A 23,144-nucleotide genomic window follows, 5' to 3' on the forward strand; every position below is an offset into this window, starting at 1 on the left:
ACACAGCCAGCCAACCATGGCCAATTCTCCCTGGCAGAGCAAAATAACCAAGATGAACTGTGAATACACTTAGACCATAAAGAGCACAGAGGGGGGGGGGGGGGTTGTGGGGAGAGAAAGAGCAAGAGAGGTGGAGAGAGAGAGAGAGATGTGGGAAGAGGGATAGATGGAGAGAGAGAGAGAGAGAGAGAGAGAGAGAGACAGACAGACAGACAGACAGACAGACAGACAGACAGACAGACAGACAGACAGACAGACAGACAGACAGACAGACAGACAGACAGACAGACAGACAGACAGACAGACAGACAGACAGACAGACAGACAGACAGACAGACAGACAGACAGACAGACAGACAGACAGACAGACAGATAGAGAGAGACACAGGGATGCACTCTTGCAGCATGACAGGGCAGTGAGAGAAATGTAGCAGCCAAGTGCATGGTGCACAAGCTTTCCAAACAAGACCCATCTCTGTGCATCTATACATCCTACAATCTTTTAGCACTGCTTGAGTGTCTAGCATCCGAGTGTGTGCATGCGTGTGAGCATGCACACGTGCATGAGCACAAGCACGGGTGTTGTGTGTGTAAGAAGACCTCCAGCTGAAAGTCATTAGTCAGGCCAGTAGGGAAGTAATCTCAAACATAGCTCAGCCATGCAAATGCTAGATGGAGGGAGACTGTATTGAGAGAAGACAACCCCAAACCGACAAAAAACACACCATTGTGATGCATGTGAAAGTATGAAAATGCATTAACGTAGGCAATTTGTGTAAAAGAGGGGAAGAGGGCACCAAATGGGTGAGCGATGTCCTTCGTGTGTGTGTGTGTGTGTGTGTGTGTGTGTGTGTGTGTGTGTGTGTGTGTGTGTGTGTGTGTGTGTGTGTGTGTGTGTGTGTGTGTGTGTGTGTGTGTGTGTGTGTGCGCGCGCGCGTGTGTACGGGGGTGGTGTGGTGTGGTGTGGTGTGGTGTGGTGTGTGTGTCGGTCTGTGTGTCTGTCTATCTGTGTGTGCGTGCGTGTGTGATACTATGTGTGTGTGTGTGTGCTTGGGTGCATGCATGGCTTGTGCGGCATCCTGTTACCGCTCAACAGCTCAGAAAAATAAAGCAGAGCGAAAACATGATATCAGCAAACGCAAAGAAAGAGAGAGAGAGAGGGGCTGAAAGAGATGGGGTGTGTGCTGAAAAAATAGAGAAAAAAAGAAAGGTGAATGGATGAGAGAAAATCAATGACACGCAGAGGTACCTAAAAGAGAACAGAGCAGAAGTGGGAAAGAGAGAAGATGAGAGGAAAAGAAGCAAAAGAAAAAGTTGAATGAGGAAGAAAACAAAAAAATAACGGCGAAAAGATAAAAATGAACAGATGAAGGCAGACCCTATCTGTCTCCCCTTACCTCTGCAGATGCAAGTGAGAGTCTGATGGGACAAGGCTTCAAAGCAGGGCACTGCACCACCTCAACGCACCCCCTCACTCTGTATTAGTCTTCAGGTCAATCACCCGATATGAAGCCCAGTGACAAACTGTCATTTGCTGACAGAGGCCTGTCCGTCAAGAATCTGCCAGCAGACGTGCGTCTCCTAGAGTCTGATGAATAGTAGTGAGTCGTGAGTGAAGATTACAGACTGGTGTACAGACGGAGTGGCTGGAATAGGAGAAGCGAGTGTGTAGAGAGAGCAGCCTGAGTGGGACAGGGGGAGTTAGTGCTTCATAACATAAGCCCTGAACCGAGGGGGCCGGCCTAGCTCTGTCTGTTTGTCTGAATGGATGGATGGTTGTTTGGTTGGACGGCTCCCTGCCTGGACACACCCACCTCCTCAGCATGAATCAGTTAGTACATCTGAGTTGATCAGATGTACATACTGTACATATGCACAGAAAACAAGAGAGAGACCGGGAGAGAAAGAGAGATTGTAGAGAATGTATGTATATTCAATCGTACGTGCATGATCCAAACGAGAGATGTGAAATCCGATCTCATAAAAGTGCATGCGTATGGACACTCATGTACACGCGTATACTATTAAAAGATCACTCTGTTACACACCCTCCCCCCCCAAACACACACACACACACACACACACACACAAACACACACACACGCTACAGTCAATACACTGAACTGAGCCACTGTGATGTGTCTGGCTGCCAATGTTTATGTTGAAAATAAACTAGCTGATGAAATACAAAAGCAGAGTTGAGGATTAGTCAAAGATAGGCAAACAACGCTCTCTCCCTGAGTGTTTGTTCACATATGTCACATGTTTAAGTACCGTATGTGTAGGTAGGGGATAGTGGATATAATTGAGAGAAAGTGAATGCAAGGCTATGCCAAGCCGCCCCTGTAATTACAGAAAAAGGGCAGTGTGTGTGTGTGTGTGTGTGTGCGTGTCTCTGTGTGTGTGTGTGTGTGTGTGTGTGTGTGTGTGTGTGTGTGTGTGTGTGTGTGTGTGTGTGTGCGAGGGCTCGGGTGGGTGGCAGGAGGTAGGTTTCAGGACATGCTTGTCATTCTTGGAGTGCACCATAGCCTATCGCTCCTTCTTTTTTCCCTCCAATGTTCCTCTCCTGGTGTGGGGAGGGAGATGGAGGGGTGGGGGTTCGAGTCAGAGCCCTGACATGCCATACCACCCACTTTACTTACTGTTACTCTGGACATGAGACCTGCATGCCTTCTATAGGGAAAGGTATGCCTTGGTAATATCATTCTAAAGATCAAAGCAAAGAGAATGATCCCTTACTTACTACAATGTAGGCAGGCTATAGCCTATACTGAAGGGGCATTTTTGACAAGAAATGTAACTCCCCTCCTCCAACGGCCTATTCCATAATAGTGGTAGTCAACAAGGATGCATTGAAGTGGAATGCCACACACCCCTATAAAGCTAAACATGCAACATCAACCCCTTATTATTGATAGATTTAGAGAATGGGGAACTGCAATCCGCACCCTTACATTACATCAATCCCCCTAATTGTCCTTGCTCAGTATTTGTCAACCAGAGCTTGCTCAATGTAATATCCAAATGAAATACAGGTAGTGAAGACAGCTTATTCAATACAAAGCAGTGATACTGCAATCAAATAGAATAAAATCATACATACATTCCATGAACCCGTATTATTTAGGAATGTCAATTTGGTTGGAGCCTAGGGTAAGAACAGACTGTGCCATTGCCCAGCCTTGTTAATTCTGACATGGGGAATCTATCGGCTATAATTTCAAAGTTCCATTTGCTTTGGTATACAGTCTCGGAGTCGTCAACCCGTCAGTTTTGCTTCGTTATATTAACCTCCAGTCCACAGTACACTACTGTCTAGTGGTAGACTAAGGGATAAGGGGAACATACAGTATAGGGTGAGACTATTCTAATGTGCCTCCATCCAGTATGTCAGAGAGGTAATTGGGTTGATGGGTAAGTAGGTTATAGCAACTATGCCGTGGAGAGCTGTCTACTACTATCATCCACACAAAAATCCTCTGGTGTTAATGTGTCTATTTGCAACTGACACTGGACACATGCAACCAAAATGCACCCTTACTGGTGGTCAATTTGATTACATGTTTGTACACTCTCACTCTCACAGTTAAATTGCATAAGCTGCCTTTACAATGTCACTTGACTTAACCAAGCCAGATTATGAGCAGATTCTCGATACTCAAGACAAGACACAGCTCAGGTCCATCGATATACATGCATATAGGGGCTGCTGACCAAGCAGGCACGCTGCAGCAGCAGCATCTGTCCTGTAGCCTGCACACCGCCGTTTAGGGAAATAATACTGCGGGTAAAGGCTGTATGCGAGCCGTTTGACAAATTGCAACACACCTGACATGTATTTTTCTTATACCTGGCTCCAGGTATTGCGACTCTCGTCTCCCATGACGATTTAACCAACACCAGCACAGCTGCAGTCAGAGCACACCACATCCAATCAATTCATAATCACTCGAAATTATAGGCAATGCCGTGATTAACAGTCTCGTGTTAAATATTCCAAACATATTAGCGTTTATTTGACTCTCGCAGGAGGGAAAATGAAAATATGGCAACAATGTCTTACCGTTAAATTCGTAGAAGGCTGTACGCTGCTGGCTGTCATGCGATGAGATGAGAGGATGGTCCAAAACGTACGAATGATGCTGCGCTGACATCTGTTTCTATGTCAGACAGCGCCCCCTGGCGGTTCAAGTATACTGTGTAGCTACCATAGAGGTAAACTACCAAGGACTGGAGGATCTATGCTGGTGCCATTCATTATGATTCATAGAAGTTATAGATGCGGAATGCGGATATATTGCTATTTCCTTAAAAAGGGAAACTGAAAACTGAAAAGCACTTAAAATAAAAACCTACACCTGCATATACCGACGAAACAAAAATGAATAATTCACAGTAGCGTTTTTTGGGGGAGGGATAAAAAGGTGGAGATATATGACCTTACAAAGATGGCGTCCATAATAGTACCAGTCGCGTTCCACTGGTCCTACGTCAAATTGGCGTCTGGCGAGAAGCCTGACATCTGCGACATGCACTGTTTCGGTTTATATTTATTTAGACTTCTTTGTGTGCATTTTCGGGCAATATATGGTTGTGGCAGTCCTTTTAGATAATAATGATTCGTTATTTTTTGGCACATTTGACTGTTGTTTGAGGCTTTGAGCCTCCTTCCGTCCGTGTAGCGGTGGGTCTTGCGGTTGGAAAAAGCGCCAACTTCTGCTTGCCTCGTCTGAATCTGTGCTCTGCAAATAGGCTCGAAAATTCGTGAATTGTTTAAAGAAACCGCTTTCATTTTCTGCCTGAAATGAACCAGTAGAGGTGAGTGATACATCTGCGGCCAGCGCACGGCTTTTGGCGTGTCGTTCATCGCGGTACGGAACTGTTAGAAACGCGTGTTGTCTTTTTTTCCCTCCTCCCACTTCATTCTCGCACCACCACAGACCACACCGATGTGGCCCGGTTGTGTACGACAGGAACTCTTCCATTTCGTTTGTTAATCGCATTAGTAATCGATTTAGATTTTGTTTTAATCCGTTGGTCATATTTCAACGTTTAATGACTTGATGTTCCCAGTGAAAAGGGGCACAAATAAGTCAGGTGCAAAGGACAAACTGCCGGTTAGTACGCCGTAACTATCGTGTTATGTAATGTCATATTGTGTGGCCGACAGTCTTGTGTGCATCTTATGAACGACGGATATTGCCTATCTTGTGTGTTATATATACTATACAATATGATGCTTATTGTTAGTACTTGCGGAGCTTGGTTTAAGTGAAGTTTAAACTAGACTTTGTGACTGTTTGCTTGTTTCATTCTGTGGCCAGTGGGGCGCGCTGTTGCCTCTTCTCTGGTCAGAATCAGATTGATGCTAAACGGCTGATTGATTGAAAATTTTATTTCACACAGAGTATGTAGAATAGGTACATTTCAAACGAAAGCACAAGTCAATACAAAAACTGTTACTTTGTGGATGACGCCATGAAAAGCACACGACTTGTTGGTCCACCATTTTCAATTCATCTGAACATTTAAAAACGTACAAATATTCAATTCTATTTTAAAGAAATCAGGAAATAAGTTTTAAAAAAGCCCTTGCTGTAGGGCAAGCTTTAATCTTTCAATCTGCCAAGCTTTTGTGTTATAAAAATAAAAATCCACCGTAGACATGTTATCAGCTACTTTCTGTCCAGACATCCACTGCAGGTGATTCTTTTTCTAAGTGTTGGAGTTTGGAAGCACTCGCTTTTATTAAGGGGTCGCGCTGCTGCCTCCTGCATTGTGTGCAAATGCGAAACGGATGGCACGCAGGGCCGTTCTGTGATTTACGACGAGCACTTCCAAACTCCAACACTTAGAAAAATAATCACTTGCACAGAATTTCTTGACATAAAGTAGCTCATAACATGTCTACGGTGGATTTTTATGACGCAAAAGTTCGGCAGAAAGAGGATAATACACAAATTGGATGAGTGGGGAGTCAATGGAGGGTATTGCAACTCTAGATTCATCCCATTATAAAAAAATCTAGAGTTGCAAATTGTGGCTACCTTCTGTAGGTGCTCTTTGAGAGCGGTTTTGAAAGAGTCAAGAGATTCACATGTCTTAATGGCTGTTGGTAGGGCGTTCCAGTGGAAGATGCCTGGACTACAGGGTGAAACCGTGATGGTGGCCCTTGCGAGCCCTATCAAGAAAAGTAAGCTGTCCCTCAAGTTCTTTCAGAAGAAGGAAGCTAAACGAGCATTGGATTTTAATGAATCTCCGATAGATGAACCTAAAACGGCAGACCTCGAGGAGGACGAGCCTGCAGTAAGGTAGGTGCATCAATCCCTTCAGAAGCTGGGAAGGGGGGAGAACATTTTGTGATGCCACTATCCAGTATATGTCAGATAATTGGGTTGGTGGGATGAATTCATGTGTTATTTGGTTGCCAACTTGGTTTTAATGTTAACATGCGCCTTTTCCCCATTGTGCAGCAATATTGATCAGGTGGTACCTCTCCCTGATCCATGTCCAGCCTCCCCAATACCTTTTATGTCGAGTGAGAAGAGCGAGATTGTGGTGCCATTTTCGGGGTTGAACAACCTGGGGAACACTTGTTATCTGAATAGCATTCTACAGGTAGGGAATAACAACCCTGCGATGCTTTCCTTTTAGAAATCACCAATTTTAATCAATTATTTTTGGGTGAACATTCTGCGAAAATAATAGCAATGCGACACATTGTGAACCTTTCCTCTACACCAATCATTTTGTATAGATCATGGAGATAATAATGCATATACCGGTATATGGAATGTATTGCAGTTATTACATTTAATGGTTATAGAACACTCACTGCAATTTCTTGGTGTTTTATGGCTTTATGACTGTATGGAATATATGCAATGTGTGGAATATGAGCCATTGAAGGGCTAAGTTAGCTATTACACTTGCTACGTATATAGCTGGAAAATAAGTAAACTATACACACACACATGTACAAGTGGCCACAACCAACCTGTGCAGTACACAGTTGGCCATATCGATACATGTTATGATTCTGTAAACAGATATGACTTGGCCATAATGTATGGAGGGTATGCGGTATGCGCGTCGTCATCATCATCATACCGGGAAGTTATGCGGAAATGCCTACTAAGTGGAAAAACTACTTTCAGCCCATACATCCAAACAGAAAAGTCCAATCTGATTGCATTAAATGACGTTAAACTCACTTTGACACTCACTTTATGCATGCACAAACCCACCATGCAATGTTGTTATGGAACATGACTTGGTAGAAATGGACAAACAATGTTTATGGTTACACTCAAATATGGTGTTTTTCTTAAGCAACTACCGTAAGTGCATCAGTTGGAAGATTGTGGTGGTGACTAACCATGGCAGGTGTGTACATGGAAGCTGTTTGTCATGCAACATGCGCAGCCTTGTTCTGTGGCAGTAATATGAAGCACATTTCATGCACTTCCAACAAGTCATTGTGTTTTTGGAAATGTTATTTTTATACTGTGTATGTATACATTTAGATTTTATACTGGCTCAAGTGTGTGAGAAGATGGGTCCTTTAAAAAATAAATGTTTCATTGAAACAAATGTAACAAAGGAAAAACTAAAATCAAGAGTCTACCCTCTATTCCAACTGGTTGGCTATTCTAGTCAGTGTCACATCAAATGTTTGATCATTTCTATTCCAGGTGCTCTACTACTGCCCAGGGCTCAGAGATGGCATTAAAAAGCTGCACAGCCTCTCCGCCTGTCAAGACAAAACAAAGGCAGAACCAAAGGAAGAGAGTGCTAAAAGTGACTTGGAGGTCAGTGCAAAATCCATGGTTTTATATGACAATTTCAGCACACATTACAATTGTGTTTTTTCTTTCATTGAAAAAACTAATAAAAAGTATTTGTACTAGATTTGATCTCCCATGTCTATTCTTTCAATTGGCAGGGATTGTGATGTAAAAATGACTAATTTTCTGATTGGTTATACAGTATATTTTTATTTTCTCACTGGAAGCATTTTGTGATCACTGTGTGATTAACAGGAAGAAGGTTCTTCTGAGGAGGTCATACCAGCTCACATGGAGCTACTCGGCAACTTCAACAGTCTGATCATGTCAATGGAGCAGCTGCAGTCCAGCTTCCTGCTCAACCCCGTCAACCACAGTGAAGGAGAACTGGCCACACCACCTCGCAAAATACTCAACACACTCCGGTACTGTCTGGTTTGAAACACCTCTGTAATCTGGCAGTTTGATAAAGTTTACTTTACCACAGACAAATGTAATAATAAATGTGTAGGTTGTTTGTTTTTCGTTTTTGACAGTAATAAGACCGCTGTTCTGCAAATGTGGTCAGAATCTATTGTACTGATGTTTCTGTTTTGTCAGTATTGTAATGTATACTGTAATGTGTACTTTTTGTACATATTTGTTTTTTCAGAAAACTCAACACCATGTATGAAGGATACCAACAACATGATGCCCAGGAGGTGTTGCAGTGCATCCTGGGATATATCCAGGAGGCATGCGTCACCATCAGGAATGAGCAGCCTGAAGAAAAGGAGGACAAAAATGTACCAGAAGTCAAACCAGACACCGCTACCACAGAGGAGGAAGGCCAAAGCAATGGCAAGAGGAAAAGCGACACAGAGGCAGGAAACGCCAAGAAGAAACCCAAATCTGTCAAGTCTAAGACATCTGATGCAGAGCCGTTGAGCAGACCCATGACCCGCTCCAAGAGGAAGTCCTCCAGTGACATCACCACGCACAGCAACATAGACGGGGCGGAGAAAAAGGATGGCGAGGAGCAGGATGGGAGTGACGGCGAGGAGAAAGGTGAAAAGACCCCAAAGAAGGATGAGGGAAAGAAAAAAAAGAGAAGCAGGCTGGCCTGGCTGAGACCTTCTGGGAAGCAGCCCAGTATCTTCTCTAAGTTCCTCAGCATGGGGAAGCTCAGTTCCACTACTGCAGCTAAGAACCAGGACAAACCAGGCCTGGATAGTGAGAAAACTGGTCCAGCGCCTTCCAGTCCAGATACAGCTGAAAACAAGAAGAAAAGTAGTCAAGGTAAGAGAATGGGGCTGTTAAAGTGCTTCATGGACAACATGTTTAAGTTGTAAATTTTGGGCAACATTGATTGCAGCTGGGAGAGGGAATATGTGAAGGTAGGTAGTCTGCATAAGGTTAAATCCACATATGGAAGTAGAGAGCTGATTTGTTTTTGTAGTCTGCATTTTCATGATACACTTAAGGAGAAATGCCTGCTTTCCACTTTATTTCATTTTAAAACTTAAAATGTATTTAAGTTTGTTGCGTCTGTCTAACAGCACTGCCAGTCACTTAATTTACACTACAGTAAATGCAATGTTGCCTTCTGTGGTGCATCAGCTTGTGAGGGCTTGGCCTAGGAGTGATGATAAAATCGTGGCTTCACTGTTTGTGTTCAGATGGCCTGGACCTGATGGAGCGGTTGTTCCAGGGGTGCCTGGTACTGAGGACTCGCTGTCTGGAGTGTGAGAACTACACAGAGAGGAGGGAGGACTTCCAAGATATCAGTGTCCCTGTACAGGAGGACCAACCCAGCAGCCCAGCTGATCTCTCTGAGGGTGAGTATCTGACTTTTTTTATACTGAATATTACTACTACTGCACACAGTATATCATAGCATAGTCACATGCACACAAACACCAGTGTTGAATGCACACAAACACCAGTGTTAATTGAAAACACGTGCATGTATCCTTGCAAACTGATGTAGTAGTGCTTATTGACTAATATGAAATGAATAATGTCAGAGGAGATTGAAAGTCGCTTCTCATTGTAAGTATGAATTCCTCTCCACTCTAGTCTCTCCAGACCCTAAACCAGAGGTGAAGACTCTGAAGTGGGCCATCTCCCAGTTTGCCTCTGTGGAGCGCATCGTCGGAGAGGACAAGTACTTCTGTGAGACCTGCCACCATTATGCCGAGGCAGAGAGGAGCCTTTTGTTTGATAAAACTCCAGAGGTTGTCACAATTCATCTCAAGTGCTTCTCTGCCAACAGTTTAGAGTGAGTATAATATGAGGTTTCACACTTTTCTTTTCTCTATGTGGAACATCACAAACCTCAGTCGGAAGAAGGTCAAATGTTCATATGCCTTATAAAAACTTCTCCCTAACAGTGTCTGATTCATTCATATGAGACCTGACTAACTCGCCCCTACCCTTTTTTCCACAGACTAGACCCATATGCGGGCCTCTCTAAGGTGAACACCCCACTTCAGACCCCTCTGACGCTGTCCCTAGAGGAGTGGTGCACGCAGCCCTCGGCTAATGAGGGGCGACGCTATGAGCTGTTCGCCGTGGTCATGCACAGCGGCATCACTATCAGCAGTGGCCACTACACCACCTACATCCGTATGTCTGACCTGAAAGACACAAGGCTCTGGCCACAGGGTGAAAACAAAGTCAAGACCGAGGAGGGAGCGGAGGGGGAAGCAGCCGGTGAACAGAAGCAGAAAGAAGAGGCTACGCTGGACTACGATGATGGCGAGGTGTCATTTAGCTTGAGAGGGAGAGAGCACAGCAATGGAGATGCTAACACAAACTCGGCCAGCAGCGTCTCTGGCAAAACGGCTTGCAAGAAGTCGTCAGAGGGTACAGTGGGACTCCTAGGGGGCCAGAGGAGTTTGTCTAGTTATGAACTGACCAACGGAAGCAGCAAACAGCCAGACAAAACAACAGAGGCATCTAGGCGCAGGCGAAACACAAGTAGCCTTGGGCAGAACGCAGAGAACGAACTGAAGAAGGAGCCCGAGGCTGACGAAGGAGCACAGGGTTCATCTACAGCTGTGTGTGGAGGTGGAATGGAGGCCACTGAGCAGCAGGTTCTCAACAGGCTCCTGGAATATGAAGGCAAATGGCTGCTGTTTGACGACTCAGAGGTGCGTTTGTTTGAGGAGGAGGATTTCCTGAGAGCCTGCTCTCCCAAAACCTGTACCACATCCACACCCTATCTACTTTTCTACAGGAGAACGGATGACCCTGGACACTAAACTGAGCACGACCAAGAGTTTGTCAATGCACCTGTCAAGCCTCGCTTTAGCAGAACACGTGAGATACTGTCAGCTGAACAAACCCAATACTGGCTTGTCTACTTAAAACTAAAAATCTACTTTAGATTCGGATTCATGCTTAAGGAATGCAAGACAGATTGCATACAGAAGTTTGATTCAGACTACAGCCTTTTTGAAATAACGTCCGTTTTCAGATGTGGCTTCTGCAATAGACTGCTTTGACCTTTAAGCACAGGGGAGTGCTTCTGCCAATTGTTCTATGGTTTGGTTGTCTGGTTTAATATTCTTGTTTGTCTGTATTACGTCTTTCTAGGTCCTCTTTAAAATGTTTTGGTGTCTTTTTAGTGTTGAACCTTCCTTTTTACAACATGGAAAAGCACTTTGATACTTCAGATTATATTTGAATACCCTTTAAGTCAGCAGCTACCAACAGCCATTCCTTTTGTGTGCAAAGTAGACTGGCCAGGTATAAATCGAATAGGATATTTTTTTATTTTATCTTTAACACACCTCGATGTCCTTTAGAACTCTTTAAAAGACAGGTGATGATATGACAAACGGTTCCAGGTTGTTAATGAAATGTATAGCCAATTTCTATATGGAAACAAAGTTTCCTATTTTCACCTGAACTGATCCCTTATTTTCAGTGTTTTGAGTTTTCCATTATCCAATTAATCAGACGGACAAGATATATCATGAATTCCAAACACCATATAACTCAATAATAAAAGGACATGTACATCTGTCAAACAACATCATTTTGAATCTGCTATCACAGTGAATATCACAATCACCACTGCTGGACCAATTGCTCTAGTTGGAATGGCCCATACTTTCACATTTTCTTAGTCAAGAAAATGTTTCCACATTTTGGTGACATTAGCTGTCTTGGATTGTATAGCTCATGAGATCTAATATGCTCTATTATTATACTGTGCCACCCTTGCATGATATCCACTGAAGTCATGTTTTTCCTTGCACATGTCAAAACAGTTTTTTTAAATGCACATTACTAATGTGAACACTAGGGGGCCATGGAAGTGATAATGGTTCAAGGGCTGTCAGTACAGGTATTTGTTTTGGAAGTTGGCAGTTTAAATGTTCCTAAAATAATGGCTTATTTTGAGGTTATTTGAGGAAAATGATATTTGCCTAAATCTGCTCTTCATGACACTGGCCACCTCTGGTATCACATATCTTTATTGAAAATATTATTTTGTTCCCACCACAGTAATGGCCTATGTCAAGAGAGTGACCTAGGCCATTTTATGTTTAAGTCAAAGACAATGTGGACTTACCGGTAGGCCAATATTTTTTATCTAAGTCACATTGTCTTGTAACTGAATGACTTATTTGTATGTCAATGGTCATAATTGTCATAAGCTTTTTGGGTGGGTGAAATAATTAAGAAATCAGTTTGTTTTGGTTCAGTTTTCATGTCATTATTTTAGCAAGGTGATTTGATTTGAATAGGCTAACCAGTAGACGAAATGAAAACCTGGGTATCGAGGGTAGCTAACCAGTAACCGGTGCACTGTAATATTTCGTTTTGGAATGGGGTATTTCCAACCTTGCACAGTGGTTGAATCCTTCTCATTCCCATCATAAATCAATGGAAGAAATCCTGCTTGATCTGGCTGGTAAGGCTAGATAGTCTGCCGTCTAGGAAAGTCTTCCGTTTAGTCTACTTACTGTAATGTTCTCCCTTGCAGTGTTCCATCGTTTTCAGGGCTTTTAAAATATAAATGATTTATTCTTGTACATCAACACTGAAATTAATGCAATGCATGCAGGAGATAAATATATATTATGGTGCACTTATGTATATAAATAAAACTATAGCTGCACTCAAAGCTGGTCACAAAATAATATGAATAGTTAATTCATACCTCTTGAAGTGTATATAGCACTGCCAGCAGCCGGGGAAATGGGATATTGTGCCATATTGCACAAGATACATTTTAGATACGAAATGTTTTTAAAAGGATGTAGTAGGGAGGGTCATACTATGGTGGACCAAGGTGTGGAAATGAATGTGTACAAATTAATGTTGCCAATAATGAAACGTTAATTATCCATGATGGTGGAAATAAGATAGCAAAGCATAGGTCGGCCAATTCTAGAGAGAGATGTCAGGAGGACCCCTGGTGTAAGTATCCCATGTCCCACCTATCTCATTTCAGCAGATCGAAACATTTATCCATAACTTTGAAGCATAGATATTCCAGTGCAGCTAGGGAGAATTGTGGAGAGTAACCAAGGATAAAGGATTTCACGTTCTAGAATATGCAGTGAATCCCCCCCATAAGTAACACAGTATGTTAGGACAGCACCATCCGGCATTACCAGCACTCGTAGCTTAGTCTTGATTTGTATGTAATGTTCAATGGGTTCTGTTTTGTAGATTATTTTAAGACTAGAAGTAGCTTCTACTCCTGTGAAGATGGCTCTCAAGGCCAGAGGTCAGAGTGGCCGAGAAGAAATAAGCTTCATTCGACTGTCCCTTACCATTAACCTCCAATACTGTATGTTACGGTACGTACTGTATGTCAGCACTGAGGGCAGGACCAGAGGGGGAGGCGGGGAGCCTAAAGTCTACCAATGTCTGTTGCATTTGCATATCAGCCATTTGATTTGTACAGCAAACATTACTGCAACAGTCTGGTTCTGAAAGTGAAGTTTGCAGACTGTCCACACATGCCATTTAGGTGATTAATGAGTTTGTGAGCAGTTTCTGTAAAATGAAGTTGACAAACGACAATGGCGTTTCCAATGCTTTCCATACCCTCATTCCAGTTTAAGGTTTTGCTGTGACTGTATGCATCAAAGTCAGGGTTTGTTTTAGCCCTGAATTATATCCAATCTACCAATTAGTTTGACGGTTAGCAAATATGGGAGAGCGAGAAATTGTTTTGAAACACTCATCCTGGTGTATTTCGTACATCTGTCATTGTTCTTTTGATAGTAAAAAAATATATTCATATTGTTTGTGGCATTTTATTTATTTTTTATATTTTAATATATGGCCGATTATCGGAGCATCTCTAAAAGCAAGTGAAATCTCATCTGGTAATCTGCCAGCGCACCTCAAGCCTGAACGGCTAGTCCGGTGCAGATTCATCAGTCATCTGATTAGAAGCAGGTTTCCAATACCTACATCCCTTATGTCTAGTGAAGTGAGAACTTCTCCAAATCATTAGAAATCCTGATATTTGCTGATCAATCTCCATCAAATAAACACAAACAAGTATATCATTTGGACATTAAAATATTTATTTAGTAAAATATTTAAAATAAACAAACTACATAAAACAGTTTGAGGAAGTTTGAAATAAGTCCCCAGCTTTAACAATGTAGCTTAAACTAAAAATTATAAAGCATCATGATAAATAATATTTTTTGCACATTTTCCTCTCCCCCATTTTGGATTAAATAGTAAATTTTCATGTTGTAAAATGCATTGCTACACTGTAATAAAAAGTGCACACATGAAATTGAATACAGATTTGACACATCGTAAGCAGTTATAAAGACTCCTTGACTCCCATTTTGTGGACATTTGTCAATGTTTCAGGAAAACATTTCTATATTGGCACTTGACATAACCATCTTAAAACCAAAGTGTACCATTTGACTAAAACTGGCTTTTTGGCTTGCAGAGGGCAGCCTCCATAGTTCAAATAAAGAAAGCTTTTTCTATGGTGGCTGAAGGACCGCTTGCATGTCTGACAAATGCCTGACAAAAATTATAAACATGAAACTTGTCAAGGTATGACTTTTAGAACCACTTTTGTCCTACTGATCGAGTAAAAGGTTATCTGTAAACAAATTAAGACACTGGAATGACGTACCAAGCTGTAACACTTTCCTTTTTGTTCATCATCAGGAACACTGATCGACTTTCTGGAGACACTCATATTTACACTTGGTAATAAATTAATGTTGCAATCCTCACATAATTGTTTCTTCATCTTCAAATGTCAAGCTTCCGAAGACTCATTCTGCTGAAGGAATCCCTGGAAAAACAAGCCAACAGTTTTGTTTACACAGCAACTAAATATCCTATATTATATAATATAACAGTATAATTATTATTATTGATTTTACAATGTAAGGCACCATAGAATTTTGGCACTACTTGGATAAAACAATTTAGCTGATTTAAGTTCACACTGTTGCTTGCTAGTGTGACTGTGTGAACGGGGCCTTATATGAAAGCCAGTCCAGCAGACTTATAGAAATGTTTGCATTTATCTGCACCTAATCAGGTTATGTCACATATTGAGTCTACTAAATGTAGGAATAATAATATTCATAAAATGGATAGGAATGCAAACATCTAATAATACAAGAATATACCTATGCTTAATAACAGCATTACGTATTAATGCAGTCAGAAAGTTCAAACTACCTTGTCAAGCTGTCCGTTTGCTGCATGTTTTTACAGAAACAAAAGCAATAAGACATTTAATCGGGAATACAATTTATATATACCGATCTCAGTTAGTTTTACAGGTCTAGAGCAGAAATGGTATGTGTTCTGGATACAGTAGGCAAGGCAGGCCTAGACCGTATCAGAGAATTGAAAGGATCCCTGGCCAATGAACCATATGTATGCCTTAACCCATTTAGGCCTGACCTCGAAATAAAAAAAGAATCTTCTAAATCCTCCTGTTTTCTGAAATAAATATTTTCATGATTTAAAAAAAATAGCAGACCTACAAGCTCGTAGCACGCCACTCTGTGGCGCGCTATGAGCTTGTAGATCTGCTATTTTTCAATAGCTAAATTATAACAATGTTTAAAACACCAAAATGGGTTAATTAGAATTTCCCTCTATAACTAATAATTTGGACAACTCCGGACGCAAGTTGATGATGTAATTTGTCCATGTGTGGTCCCAGCCCTATGGAATGTAAAATGCATGTGCTAATAAAATGTATTTAAATATTGCTTTGAAGCTCATATTAACCTTAGGAAGTATTACGTTGTTTTTTGGTAGTACATGCATTCCATACATTCTATAGGGCTGGACCACACATGAACATATGACATCAACATTTGACATGAGCGGTCCCCATTGAGTGACAGAAACAATTTCTAAAATAAATAAAATATAAAAAAAAAGGTATTTTTAACTTCTAATTTAAGTTATTTATATAGGGAAATTATAATGTATTATTAATACATACAGCTTATTAACCAGGGATCCTCTTAACAATACATAGAAACCAGGTGATCAAGGTTCAAATGAATATCTCATCTCTTGCTTTCTCTCAAACAGCGAGTCCCTGGTTGGTCCTACCTGTGTGTGTTGACCTGCAGGACAGGTTTGTAAAGCTGGGGAATCTTTCTGTTGATGAGGGGCTGCAGGGACTCTTTGAGACGATGGTAGTTCCTCTCCAACTCCCGCTGGTACTCCTTCTGGTCTGGACCAATCAGACTCTTGTTCTTCCGCAGAGCATCCTCACACCTAGCCAATGAAAGCCAATGACACACCGGAATGAATCAAGTGCACTAAAAGTGATTAAATATAGAAAACGAAGAGGTTTCTTTAGAAACCAAGGTTTTGTAAGTAGAGTGAGCGAAATACTTCACTCTATGGGATGTTTCCCTTTGCGGAGCAAAAGGGCAGAAACTTCATTCATGAACTCCCCCAGGGCATATGCTCCTAAAATATGCCCTGTGGGTTTAAGAGCGATGACGTAGATGCCCTGCTTCTCGAAGCATCTAGGCTGCGTCTACGTCACAGCGCGCTCATTCGAACACTTTTCCTTCTGCCGGGCCAAGACAGAAGGGTGTTTCGAGTGAAGTATTTCGCTCACTCTACTTACAAAACCTTGGTTTCTAAAGAAACCTCTTCGTTTTGTTAAGTATTCGTTCACGAAATACTTCACTCTATGGGACCTTATGAACTCCCGTGTCTTGAAAATAGTCAAGTGTGTTCAGGGCTATATAAAGTAACCTAATGAGGGCTGGGCAACCTCTGGTTGATAGCCCGGTCCCGGTGGAGAATGGTAGTAGCCTCGGGCTGATATACATTCTCAGTGTAGATGCTTCATGTAGGCCTGGTATATCCAGGGCATCTAGACTTATGTGATTACACATGGTTTAATGGCCTAATAGGTCCATTATGGTGCGGCAGCCCCCAACACTGCGTGCGCCACAGAGGGCGCTGCCACGTCTAGGTTATAGTATGTGGCAAATGTTGAGGGAGAGGACCAGCTCGCTGCGGTACAGACCTCTTGGATTGGGACACCCTTACAGAGTGCCCAGGATGCTGCCATGCCTCTTGTGGAGTGAGCCCTCAGCGCCTGTGGGGGCTCCACTCCCTGACTAGTATAAGCCAGGCGGATGGTCTGCACTATCCAATTGGAGATGCTGACCGTTGTGACAGGCTTTCCTTTGGTCCTGGTACCCCAGGATACGAATAGTTGATTCCCTATCCTGAAGGGGGCCGTCCTGTCCACGTATGCTCGTAAAGCTCTCACTGGACAGAGACAGTTTAACCTCCTGTCTTCATTAGAAGCAAAAGGAGGGGGGTGGAAAGCCTGTAGGTCCACTGGAACGCACACGGAGAGAGCGTTCTTGGGGATGAAGGCTGGGTTGGGCTTGATAGTGACCTTGGTTGACCTGTCATCGAACCTCATGCACTCTGGCGAGGTCGAGAGGGCGTGTAGGTCGCTGACCCTTTTAGCAGTTGTCAAGGCAACTAGGAGGGCTACCTTCAGTGTCAGGTTCTTCAAACTAACTGTCGTCAGTGGTTCGAAGGGATCCTTGGTTAAGGCCTCCAGGACTAGGGTTAGATCCCAGGAGGGGACCAGGGATCTGTTGATCCTGTGTTCCCTTCGTACGCCCTTAACGAACTGCCTAACTAGGGGGTGTTTCCATACCGTCTCGTTTTCAAACCCCACATGGCAGACTGAGATGGCTGCCAAGTTGTTTTTGACCGAGGAGAGACCTAGTCCCCTGTCTAGGAACTCTTGTAGGAAAGTCAAAATGTCCACTACTGACGCTCGGTAGGGGACCACTTGAGTAGGCCGTGTTGAGCACCACTGCTCAAAGACGTGCCATGCCGTATCATAGCGGGCCCTTGTTGATGGAGCCCTCTTGCCCTCTGAATTGTGGCTATGACATTCGGAGGGAGGCCTACGTCGGACAACATCACCCTCTCACGGGCCAAACCCATAGGTCTAGGTCCTGGGGGCGAGGGTGAAAAATCTCCCGACCTGCTTGAGTGAGGAGATCCACTCGTAGAGGGAGTTGCCAAGGTTGGTCGTAGAGGAGGTGAGTTATCTCCGACCTCCAGACCCCCCAGGCTGGGGCTACTAGTAGCATTGTCAGACCCTGAGTCCTCACTCTGTCCAGAGTGGGGGGAATGAGGGTCAGTGGGGGAAATGCGTAGAGTAGGCCTTTGGGCCATCGGTGTGACAGGGCGTCTAGTCCCAGCGTCGATGGCCCCTCTATCGAGAAGAAGAGGGGGCACGTCGTGTTCCCTTCTGTGGCGAATAGGTCCACTTCGGGTGTCCCGTACTTGCTCCAGATCTGTGTGACCACCTGTGGGTGTAGAGACCAGTCTGAGTAGCGGAGAGGTCCTCTGGACAGCAGGTCTGCTCCTGTGTTCAGAATACCGGGGACGTGACATGCTGTGATGGACAGAAGCCGAGAGTCGCTCCATAGAATGAGCTCTCGAGCTAACTGATGAAGACGGGGGGACCTGAGACCGCCTTGTTTGTTTATGTAACACATCGTCGTTGTGTTGTCTGTTCTCACCAGCACGTGACAACCCTGTATGAGCGGTTCGAATTGCCTCAGAGCGAGGAAAACCGCCATCAGTTCCAAATAGTTGATGTGGGAGGAGCGTAGGTGCTCTGACCACACCCCCCTGGTTGTGGCACCCTCCAGCGTGGCTCCCCAGCCTGTCATGCTTGCGTCTGTGGTGACCACTTTCCTGATCAGAGGTCTCCCCATGGGGACTCCTTCTGAAAGGATCCGTCTGTTTATCCACCATTGTAGGGCTAGTATGCAGTGTGACGTCACTTCTACCCGTTGGTGGCGACGGTACATAGGTACACGCAGAGAGTTCATCCATAGCTGGAATGGTCTCATGTGTAGCCTGGCCAGGCGGATTAAATGGATTGAGGAAGCCATTAGCCCCGCCATCCTGAGACATATGTGGAAAGGAATCGAGCGTCCTTTCTTGAAAGACGTTGCCGATTGTATCATTGCGTCTATTCTCTCTCGGCTCAGGCGAGCTCTGTAAGAGACTGAGTCTAGCGTTATACCGATGAAGTCTATTGACTGTGTCGGCGTTAACATGCTCTTCTCGTAATTGATTTGAAATCCGAGAGAGCGGAGGTGGCTGAGCACTATGCGTGTGTGTGACAGCGCCTCTTGTTGAGAGTCTGCGGATAGGAGCCAATCGTCTATATAGGTTGCTAGACGAAGACCCTGTTGTCGCAGTGGGGCTATCGCCGCTGCTGTACATTTCACAAAGACTCTCGGACTCAGGGACATTCCGAAGGGAAGTACTGTGTATTCGTATACTTTCCCCTTGAACCCGAAGCGCAGAAATTTTCTGTGCGGTGGGTATATTGGAACGTGAAAGTATGCGTCCTGTAAGTCTATTGACGTGAACCAGTCCCCTCTGCGGATTGATCGCAGTAGGACTGGTGGCGTCAACATTTTGAAGCGGAAGGTTTTTAAATAGCGGTTGAGAGCTCTGAGATCCAAAATGGGTCTGAGCCCTCCGCCTTTCTTTTTCACCAGGAAGTAGCGGGAGTAAAACCCGTTCATTGCCTGGTTGTGAGAAACCTCCGTGATGGCACCTTTTTGCAGGAGGAATTTGATCTCCTCCTGTAAGATGCCTGCTTCCTGTCCCCTCGCTTGAGAGAATAAGATCCACTCGAAAGTGGGCGGTTTCGACACGAACTGGAGCCTGTATCCGGTCGCTATAGTGCGCATGATCCATGATGATGCTTTGCACTCCCGCCATTTTGACAGATGACGTGACAGGGGATTCCCCGTGTGTGGGGGGAGACCCGCCTGTATTGTGACGTCTCTCTGTGGCCTGTGGGTACATGAAGACGGTTTGCCTAGGGGAAGACTCACCTTGTGTGGAATGTCTCCCTCTAGTGGATTCTTCGGGTAGTGAAGAAAATTTTTGGCGTGGTGGTCCCAGCCTGTAACAGCTTGTGCTGTTACAGTATGGGTTATCTCTCCCATGGCTGGGCTTGTGCCCTTCAGAGTTCGTTGTGTTGTTTTTTTGTGTTTTTTTGTTTTTTTGAAACTTTATTGAAGCAAAAACAATGACACTTTGTGAATTGCACATAACAACATTTTGGTACGTGTGTACACTGCTGCCCGTGGCAGTCTGTACACTCGTCCTTAAGCGCTTTAACGCTGGCTCGGAGGCGAGGTCCGTGACCACTGCCTCCGGCCTTGAACTCTGTGGGAGAGAACGGGGGGGTGAGGCTAGGACCCCCCTCTGGGACCCGCCATGTAGGTCACTTCCGCTTCCCAGCGCCTCGGCCTCTGGACGCTCCTCCTCTGGGCTTGTAGGGCGGGGGGGAGCGGCGATGGTCGGTGCGTGGACCCTGCGGTGGACGCTGTCTGTCCCCGGAGTAGTCCCTCGGGGGCCCGGGTGGGTCCTTGCTGGACGTCCTGGGCTTCCATGGGGCACGCTTGCCCTTGCCGCGGCCCGGTGGAGCCTTGGCAGCCAGTGGCTGAAGAGCCTTCATCGTTTTGGTGGAGGTCTCTGCCTGCTGGATGGAGACAGACATGTCTTCGAGAACCCCATGGAAGAGGCTCTCGTGTGATATGTTCTTCCCCACCATGTCCCTCTTCACTGAATCGGGGAGAGGGGCGAGGTTCACCCACCTCATCCGCTCCTGGAGGATGGAGGCCACCAGAGCTGCTCCAGTGTGCTTGGTGACATCATACTGGAGCTGGGCCAGCTCGTGTACGAGGCGGCGCATCTCAGCCAGTTCTTCTGGGGTGGGTGTGTTGCCCATTTCTAGCAGGAGAGCCCTCATGGATCCATGCAGAAGGCTTCCTGCGTTGAGCCCCCTGGCGACGTAGGTCATGTGGTCATAGAGCCACCTGTTGACCTTAGACCCTTCTTTATCTGCCGCACTGGAGAAGACTGGGTCTTTGTCCTGTGGGATCACAGTTGGGGCTTGGGGGTTAGCCAGGTAGGAGGCCATGGCTCTGTCCATGGAGGGCATTTTGAGCAGGTTGAGCTTCTCCATGCCCTTCATTTCGGTGGCTGACCTTTTGCCACGGCGGTGGATGGCCTCTACCTTGGGTACAGGGTTGGTCCAGGCTTTGCTGAGCAAGGTCTCAAAGCCTGAGGCCTGAGGAATGGCCTGCTTCTTTGGTACAGGAGGGGGGACGTACTCATCACTGCGTCCATCCCATTTCACCGTCTCGCTTTTCACCGCCCTTTTGTAGATCTCCATCAGGGTTGAATTATCCTTGGGGAGAACAAAGCAAGGCTGAGGTGGGGGTGTTACCTGTCTGTCGACGGGGGGAGGAACTTCCTCTACCTCGTCGTCTTCACTATCCTGGAAAGGGCGGCGAGTGTACTCGTCTGCCTCTGACGAGTCGTCTTGATAGTTGCCCTCGTCTAAGACTTCATAGCGCTCGTCGCCTCTCTCCTGGAAGGAGGGGAGTTCGTCGTAGTCGATTTCCCCTTCTTCAGCGGCAGCCCAGTCCTTAATGGGGGCCTTGCAGCGTGGTGGAGAGGCTTCTAGGCGAGCTGCCAAGGTAGTAGAGACCGCAGTGCGGAGACGAGGCTTTGCTATCGGCCTGGCGGAGCGCTCCTCCATGGTAGCCGGGATCTCGCGGCCGCGAGGCCCGGTTGCTGGTGTACTCACTTGACGAGGTATCAGAGGGCGAGAGCCGCTCTTAGGTCTGGCTCCGTCAGCTTCGTAGCGGGCCGCGGAGGCCCTGTCTGCCGCTGCTTGGGAGGAGACCGTGGCTGTAGCGCGGCTACGGGGGGCCGGTATAGGCCGCTCCTGTCGCTCTTGAGTGGAGCCTCTGGCTGTGCGAGGCGGAGCTGGGGTATAGTCCAGCTTCTGCCTCGGTCCATAGTGCTCGTGCTCGCGGTCGTCGAGTGTGTACTGCTTGTAGAACTCATCGACGCGCCTCAGCCTGCCTCGTAGGTAGGCGAGGTCCATACTTCTGCATTTTTCGCAACCAAATAGGTCGTCGTAATTGAGAAGCGCATTGCGTGCATGATCCACGCCGAGGCAGTACAGACATACTTCGTGTCTGTCGGAGCCGGACATCTTGTTGCCGCATCCCGCCACAGTGCACTTCTTCTGTGGCTCGGGAATGATGCCTCTTCGGCGTCGTCTAGCTGCGGCGGGGGTCTCCCTCACCGGGGAAGACATGCTTGTAGCTTTCCGTCGAGAGGGGGACCAGGAATTAGCTGACTTGTGAAAGGGCTTCGTGGCCACGAACGTGAAGAAAGCTGATTTGTTACGGGCTTCTAGGCCGTGTAGCTTAGGTGAAAGCTAGGCTAGCGAAAAACGGGCTTACCGGCCTCGTAAAGCACCAGGTAGCTTATCGTATAGTCTCTAGGTGAAAAACTAGACTAGCGAAAACTGGCTTACAGGCCCAGTAAAACACCGGCTAGTTTAACGTTGAAGGTGCTATGCTAGCGCTAAGCTAGTGAGTAACACTACGAGAGCGAGCTAGCTCGCTAGAAAAGGTAGCACCTTCGTGAGACTGAAACTATGTTAACCGTAGCGGGCTTCTAGCCTCGAACGAGAAAGATAGCAAAATAGAAGGTAGCGCCTTGCTAAGCTAACCGCTAAGCGGCGCCAGCTGTAAGCTAGTTGTTACCCCTCTATATCTGAATTGGCGGTCTTTTCGAAATGTTCTGGTAATAGAACTTACGAACCGTCTAGGAGCTTTGTTTCTGCAGAGTTTTTGCGAAAGATTCTGTCGGAAGAAAGGTCCAAGTATCAGGGAACCTCACGGTACTCGAGTTGCACTCTTGTCCGATTTTTAAGGTATAAATTGCCCTAAACACTTGACTCAGTAACAGAAGTCTGTCCTTTCAGCTCGGCAGAGGAAAAGCGAA

General features: G+C 45.3%; 3 protein-coding genes across 12 annotated transcripts in view; 1 reads left to right on the forward strand and 2 right to left on the reverse strand.

Annotated features, from left to right (window-relative positions):
* Nucleotides 1–4,125, reverse strand: part of kank4 (KN motif and ankyrin repeat domains 4) — a 94,860-nt gene extending 90,735 nt beyond the window's left edge. For 5 of the 6 annotated variants that reach the window (XR_014569418.1, XR_014569419.1, XM_083767867.1 and 2 more), the window contains exon 1: nucleotides 1,398–1,662. The gene's annotated coding sequence lies outside the window, so the exon portion shown is untranslated. Of the gene's footprint in view, nucleotides 1–1,397; nucleotides 1,663–4,063 lie in introns of those variants that run through there. The other variant, XM_083767865.1, reaches the window with a different exon arrangement.
* A 512-nt stretch (nucleotides 4,126–4,637) lies between these two features.
* usp1 (ubiquitin specific peptidase 1) lies at nucleotides 4,638–11,656 on the forward strand. Of its 2 annotated transcripts, none has more exons than XM_083766603.1 (9): nucleotides 4,638–4,818; nucleotides 6,120–6,311; nucleotides 6,474–6,618; nucleotides 7,695–7,811; nucleotides 8,043–8,212; nucleotides 8,440–9,065; nucleotides 9,446–9,604; nucleotides 9,846–10,047; nucleotides 10,216–11,656. In XM_083766603.1, the coding sequence occupies exons 2-9, from the start codon at nucleotides 6,136–6,138 to the stop codon at nucleotides 11,030–11,032; spliced, it is 2,412 nt and encodes an 803-aa protein (XP_083622729.1). In that variant the 5' UTR covers nucleotides 4,638–4,818; nucleotides 6,120–6,135; the 3' UTR covers nucleotides 11,033–11,656. The 2 variants fall into 2 exon arrangements, with proteins under 2 accessions (XP_083622729.1, XP_083622730.1); XM_083766604.1 differs by lacking the exon at nucleotides 4,638–4,818 and adding an exon at nucleotides 4,946–5,117.
* A 2,652-nt stretch (nucleotides 11,657–14,308) lies between these two features.
* The window catches only part of dock7 (dedicator of cytokinesis 7), a 72,931-nt gene continuing 64,095 nt past the window's right edge, over nucleotides 14,309–23,144 (reverse strand). For all 4 annotated transcript variants that reach the window (XM_083767287.1, XM_083767286.1, XM_083767285.1 and 1 more), the window contains 2 exons: nucleotides 16,359–16,526; nucleotides 14,309–15,069 (listed from right to left, as the gene is read on the reverse strand). In XM_083767287.1, the coding sequence (XP_083623413.1) occupies nucleotides 15,027–15,069; nucleotides 16,359–16,526 (211 nt within the window). In that variant the 3' untranslated portion in view covers nucleotides 14,309–15,026. The remainder of the gene's footprint in view (nucleotides 15,070–16,358; nucleotides 16,527–23,144) is intronic.

The sequence above is a fragment of the Protomyctophum parallelum genome, assembly GCF_964188405.1.
Source record: "Protomyctophum parallelum genome assembly, chromosome: 6".
NCBI classification, from domain to species: domain Eukaryota; kingdom Metazoa; phylum Chordata; class Actinopteri; order Myctophiformes; family Myctophidae; genus Protomyctophum; species Protomyctophum parallelum.

Excerpts from the sequence above, each read along its gene's own strand:
- usp1 (XM_083766603.1), top strand. The coding sequence starts at position 6,136 with ATGCCTGGACTACAGGGTGAAACCGTGATGGTGGCCCTTGCGAGCCCT. Across the intron at positions 9,066-9,445 it reads CAAGAAGAAAAGTAGTCAAG|ATGGCCTGGACCTGATGGAG; the intron begins GTAAGAGAATGG and ends GTTTGTGTTCAG. Across the intron at positions 10,048-10,215 it reads TTCTCTGCCAACAGTTTAGA|ACTAGACCCATATGCGGGCC; the intron begins GTGAGTATAATA and ends TTTTTTCCACAG.